The following is a 5,986-nucleotide window of genomic DNA, read 5'->3' on the forward strand; positions in this document are numbered from 1 at the left end:
AATTGCATATATGTTTTTTGCCGCTTCTTCGACAGTGGGATCATCAAAAGATACACCAGACTCAGTTTCCCGGGGTTTTCTAGCACGGATCCAATTAGCTGTCCTTTCACCAAGTTGCTCGGACAGCATCGGCAACCCTGCAACCTTCTTCTCGGCGTCTTCTTGTCTCCATTTAGGAACCTGACGCTTGTAACCACCTGTGCCAAGGTGGTGGTGGTATTTGTTCTTCTTAGATAGTTCCGAATTTGCCTCACCTAGCGATATGAAATCAGGGCTGCTCCTCTGCTCTAGAAATACTGCCCACTGACCTGCTGAGATTTTATATTTTTTCGTCGGGTCTAGGTCTTTCTTTGCAAACTTTGTATTCATCTCAGACCTCCAGTTTCGGAAATTGATTGCAAACTGCTTCATCGTGTATTTTTCACGAGTTCTTCTGAACCCCGAGGCAAAACGAACCTCGTTATTAGCTTATTCCACATTTGATTCTTGACATCATCTGATACATCTCTCCACTGTCGGATTGTGATGTCAAGATTATCTCTAACTAAGAACCCAAGTGCATTCCGGAACTTAGGCAGTGCCTCTTCTGGAGCTAGGGGCTGACCATTCGGGCTCACGTCTGCGATTTTATATGTCTTGTCAGGAAACTTGTTTAGCCCCTGTCACCTCTGTTCCGATCGCTCTGCTTCCTTTTCCTTGACCTCTCGGTGGTTGTCTCGGTCGATTCCGGTGCGCCTTGGGTCGGTTCCGGTGCGCCTTGGGTCGGTTCCGGTGCGTCTTGGGTCGGTTCCGGTGCGTCTTGGTATCGTGCCGCAACTTTTTCGAGCATCGCACGAAATTGAGGCAAGACCTCCTATTCATGTAATAAAATGCACAAGAAATCATGCATGTGTAATAGACATTGTGAAATCAGCTAATTAATTAGGTACACACACGAAATTAAGGATGTGTAATTTACCTCATGGTCTTGTGGATCATAAGTAGGGTCACGTTGCAACTCACGGCGAGCGGCCCTATCTATGCTAGTGGTAGGAAAAGGGTCGCTAGGCGTTTCATATCCTTCACTGCTGGATTGTTCTTGAGAAACACTCTTGTCCATGTGGTCGGGCCCTAATCCTTGGTCCTTGTTTGGAGAACTCATTGAGCTATATATATACAAATACATATTAACACATATTAACATAAGCAATAATTAAATTCATATTAACAAATACCCTAACCCTTAACCACTAACCCTAACCCTAAGTCCATGTGGTCGGGCCCTAATCCTTAACACATATTATTGAGTTACGTATAGAGAGGGAGAGTCGTATAGGACGTAGAGAGAGAGATGGAGAGTCGTATAGAACGTATAGAGAGGGAGAGAGGGAGAGTCGTATAGAACGTAGAGAGAGATGGAGAGTCGTATAGAACGTATAGAGAGGGAGAGAGGAGGAGTCGTATAGGACGTAGAGAGAGAGATGGAGAGTCGTATAGAACGTATAGAGAGGGAGAGAGGGAGAGTCGTACGGATATTATCGAGTTGTGTACCCCTTTCATCAGATTAGAACAAAAGATTAGAACATATATATAATATCATACTAAGTTCTTACATAATACGCCGTCCATCATACTAAGTTCTTATATATAATATCATACTAAGATTAGAACATATATAGTAACTAGGTGGATGCCCGTGCGTTGCAACGGAAACATATCGTCGGTATAGAGAACATGGCTCCTACCAATCTGGTACCAAAGGTCTCGACGATCATGAGCTCTGCCGCTGCCCCAGGCAGCAGCCACCGCCAGCATCAGGCGGCCCCCAACAACGTCCAGCGCGCTAGTCGCAACCCCTGTTTCGTCGGGAGTCATGATGCTTCGCCGATAATCCCTCAAATACCCAGCCTCCTTGTCGGGCAGCGCCACTGGAGGCATGGCGGCCCCACAGCCAATGGCGGCCACATCTTCTAGGTGGAGTACGCTCTTGAGGCCGTCCGCGGCACGAACACCGTTGTCCTCGGCGTCGAGAAGAAGTCCACACCCAAGCTCGATTACTCCAGGTAGCAAACCCTCCGCCCCTCCTTTCTATCATCCGAGCAGATCTCGTGAATTCGTGATCCTCACTCGACGCAGACGAAGGAGGAGGTGCGGCGACACTATGAAGCGCTGGTGGAGAACGTGGCCGCTATCCAGGTCGACCGAATCCCGCTCTCGCGCTACACTGGAGAGGAGTCATCTATAGCGACGCCCGAGGGATCTGGAGCCGCCGCCGCCACACCCCAAGGATAAAGGAGGAGGGTGCAGGCAGCCAGGCACTGACGCGAAGAATGGAAGAGCGGCACCGATGCTGATGTGGGGAATAGTTGCTTCAAGGCCATGCAGGAACGACGCAAGAACGAAAGAGGAGCACATGTCTATACTCCGCCAGGAAAAAAAATCTTCATGCATTCTTGCCTTCAAATAAAGCTTACATCTTTCATACTAAGCTTTTACAGGAAGGTTCAAGGAATGTGTAATTAGTAGCAGCCTTCCAGGGTGCATATATTCATCATTTGACTATCTCACCTGTGTGAATTATGTGTTCATCACCACCACTTTACAACTCCTTCACCGGCACGATCAAATGAGCGCCCATTGAGATTGCCAGAACCCACTTTATGAAGATGTCTGCTGTCAACTGCTTCAACTGTTCTTGAGTTCTTATTGACACCAACAGGTGTGATGGTGTTCAGATTGTAAGGGGTGCCATTATTTGCTCCATTGTGAACATCAGGAAGAGAATGGGGATGAATAGCACCCAAGCCTTGAAAACCATAATTCACATGCCTATTCATCCGACTAAGAGAGTGGCTGAGCTCACCAAGGGGAGCCTGGTTACTATGAGTTGCAGCAGAAGCAATTCCAATGGGAGAGGACAGGCTCTGTGGTAGGGTAGATGATAGACCCAGAAATGAAGCCTCTCTGAACGGGCTCATTGATGTGAGAAGTCCAGAATGCAAACCATGCATACTCCCATTTTCACGTCCACAAGATGTCATTGCTACTATATTAGATGAACCTTGAAGAATAATCCTCACGTCAGGAAATGCATCCATAGACATGAGTACATGACATACAATAAAGATGAAAAAAATAAACACCATACCCAATGAAGGCAATGAAGGGCTATTTGTGCTTGGACTGCCCAGGTTGTATACGCCAAATTCTTCCTGCCCCAACTCCTTGGACATGTGCTGTGTTGAACTGTTATAAAACAACATTAAAATCAATGTTAGATCAGTGATTAAAACCAATGTTTTCAAAAATTTGTAGAATGGAGTTTAGAATGCTGCGTCAATTAATTAGTCTTTCTGGATAAACTAAATAACTAACATACAAGTATCTATCAACACACCTAAATGTATACAAAGAATTAGGACTACAATATAAAAGAATAAATGTTTTGTTTAGGACATGAGAGCCCACACACAGAACTAAACAAACAAAGATTAAGTAACTATCTATGCATGACAAAATAAAAATAGTGCAATGTTTACAGCTCCAGGAAGAGATTTTCCGCTTGAAAAAAGAAAACAAAAAACCCAGGCACATAACTAATGTGCATCCTATCCACAGGTACCATCATATAGAATAAGTGATGCTACTATATACCAGTGATGCCTATGCAAGAATCGTTCAGCTTGCCAAAAATGACCTAAGGTTCACTAAAGCTGTGATCAAATGATCAACAGTTAAATACGGAGTGAACGAAAGTAATAAAGGAAGTATTGCTGATGAAATATGAGAATGAACAGCAATATTCACATTTCAAAGACATACCGTCTAGCACCACTCAGACGACCAGTCTCCAGTTTTATTTTCTTGCAAGCAAGATCACTCCTGTTTAAAGCACGAGCTGCACCTTCGGCTGCTCTGACATCATAAAATTCTATAATTTTGTGATGGCCCTTTTGCGGTGCATCATGAATCTGCAATTAATTTAAGACATTATAGTTCTAGTTAGAATGTAGTTGGTAGTAAATGTAAGAGCATAGATACCTCTTTTATGTCACCATATTCGCTAAATATCTGATGGATATCATTGTTTGTTATAGAGGGGTCAACATTAAATATAACAAGCATCCCCTGGTTAATATCCTTCTCCGAAGGATTGTCCTAAGGGAGAAAAAGGTAACAATTAGCACAAGCACTACAATACTAAAAACTGTAAACTACATAAATAATGGCATCCTTGGGAAAAATATGTCTACAAATCAAGCCAGTAAGACATAGAGTTGTGAATACCTTCGGAATGGAGTAATGTATGTCAAGTTTTCTACGTCTGAGTGGCTTGTTTTGATGTTCATACACAAAACTGACAATATAGCAAGGAATACAGAGATGAGTAATAGAATATACCTTGTTGATCAGGCCATCGTCAATCACTGAACCACTTATGCTCTTGAACAACTTGAATAGAGCCTCAACCTCACTAACACTAACTACATAAGCAAAAGAAAAGCACGTATTCAGCAAGATATAGAGAGGGCAATTTAGAAATTACCGAAAATGTAAGGATGATGCAGCATGCATCCAGTGCTCCTACAGATATCTAAGATATCCTAGTAGACGACACCGATATCTAGACGAAACATCTGGCATCTCCATTCTCCAATTCCATTCCAACCACGGCAATCATTGAAAACTAAATAAGAAAAAAAACTCGAACTCATGCGAGTAGCTCGTACGCGTAGGGCAAGAGATGGGATCGGTGAACTCACAGGAGGTCTGGGAGGCGAGGTGCACGGGGTCCTCGTAGCCAGGATGCTGCCGCTTGGCTGTGGAATGGAAGCATCCCATCGCCGCGGCAGGGCGTTTTGAAGAGCCGGCCCAACCACTCAAACCAACCAATCTGCTAGCACCGCCGCCCGCGCTCCCGCCTAAAAATGGCCCCGTTCGCAGCTGTCTTCGCCGCTGAGGAGGCGAGGGAGTGAGGGATTGAAGGGCACGAAGGCGGCGAGGGCGAGTGGATCTGGGCCGTCGAGGCGGGAGAGAAATTTTTGGCGGTGTTGGCGGCCACAGACCGGCGGCGTGACACGTTGATGTGCGAGGAGGTGGAGGAGTTGGTTGTACTGGTGAGCGGAGAGGCGGGGAACGACGTCGGCGTCAGCGTCAACGGCGGTGTCGAAAGCGCACTATTCCTCTCCCTCGGTTCCAACGCCACCGCGGCGGCCCACCTACGCGCGCTCACCCTCTGCCCCCACGTCGCTGGCACCGAGGCCAACGCGGCCGCCGCCCGCTACGTGCTCCACGCCTTCTCCTCCCTCTCCTTCCCAGCACACATCACCCCTTACTCGGTTCTCCTCTCCTACCCCATCCACACCACTCCCTCTCCCTCGCCGCGGCGCCTGGCCTTGCCGCCAGGGCATTCTCCTTGGTGCAAGAGACCTACAAAGGCGACCCGTACGCTGAGGCCTCCGCGGAGGTCCTCCCGACGTACTTCGCCTACTCGGGATCCGGCTCCGTCAACGCCGAGGTCGTCTACGCCAACTACGGCCACAACGAGGATTATGCTTACCTCGCCTCCCGCGGGGTCGACGTCGTGGGCAAGGTCGCGCTCGTGCGGTACGGTGACATCCATTACGAGAACATGGCGGGCGGGTGGGGATTGCGCGTTCGTGACGGCGATTGCGGCTGCGGGCGGGCGGGAGTAGGGAGGCGCTGGCGCGGGTGTGGGATTCGCGGCGGATGCGGCGCGCGGGAGCTGGATTCGCGGCGGCTGCGGCGCGCGGGCGTGCCGAGGACGACGGGGCGTGAGGTGCGGGAGGCGGTTGCGGGGGATTTTTGCTGGCGCGTGCGGGTAGGGAGCGGGGGCAGTCTACACTGCCCCCTTAATAGTTAGTAGAGATTTCTACTTTTCTACTCCTCGTCGTCTATCAGGGTCGTCCAATCGATCTCCTCATCTTCATCGTCGGAGATGTTGGTGATCTACTCCTCTCTTCCCTTTCCCTCCCTCCTCTCCTCT

At 48.2% G+C, this 5,986-nt stretch overlaps 1 protein-coding gene across 1 annotated transcript; it reads right to left on the bottom strand.

The window, feature by feature from the left end:
* Window positions 1–2,412: 2,412 nt before the first annotated feature.
* On the bottom strand, window positions 2,413–4,821 carry LOC103655045 (protein MEI2-like 4). The gene is made up of 6 exons (XM_008681862.4): window positions 4,743–4,821; window positions 4,267–4,463; window positions 4,021–4,137; window positions 3,802–3,950; window positions 3,128–3,225; window positions 2,413–3,040 (listed from the first exon to the last, which is right to left on the bottom strand). Exons 1-6 carry the CDS (start codon window positions 4,819–4,821, stop codon window positions 2,568–2,570), a joined length of 1,113 nt encoding a protein of 370 aa, XP_008680084.1. The 3' UTR covers window positions 2,413–2,567.
* Window positions 4,822–5,986: the final 1,165 nt, after the last annotated feature.

This window comes from Zea mays, chromosome 4, assembly GCF_902167145.1.
Source record: "Zea mays cultivar B73 chromosome 4, Zm-B73-REFERENCE-NAM-5.0, whole genome shotgun sequence".
In the NCBI taxonomy this organism is placed as follows: domain Eukaryota; kingdom Viridiplantae; phylum Streptophyta; class Magnoliopsida; order Poales; family Poaceae; genus Zea; species Zea mays.

What these genes read in the sequence shown, in the direction of transcription:
- LOC103655045 (XM_008681862.4), bottom strand. Translation starts at nt 4,821, where the DNA reads ATGGGATGCTTCCATTCCACAGCCAAGCGGCAGCATCCTGGCTACGAG. An exon ending in CGTCTGAGTGGTGCTAGACG is followed by an intron (nt 3,226 to 3,801) that starts GTATGTCTTTGA and finishes GTTTTATAACAG; the next exon opens with TTCAACACAGCACATGTCCA. An exon ending in CCCTTCATTGCCTTCATTGG is followed by an intron (nt 3,041 to 3,127) that starts GTATGGTGTTTA and finishes TTATTCTTCAAG; the next exon opens with GTTCATCTAATATAGTAGCA.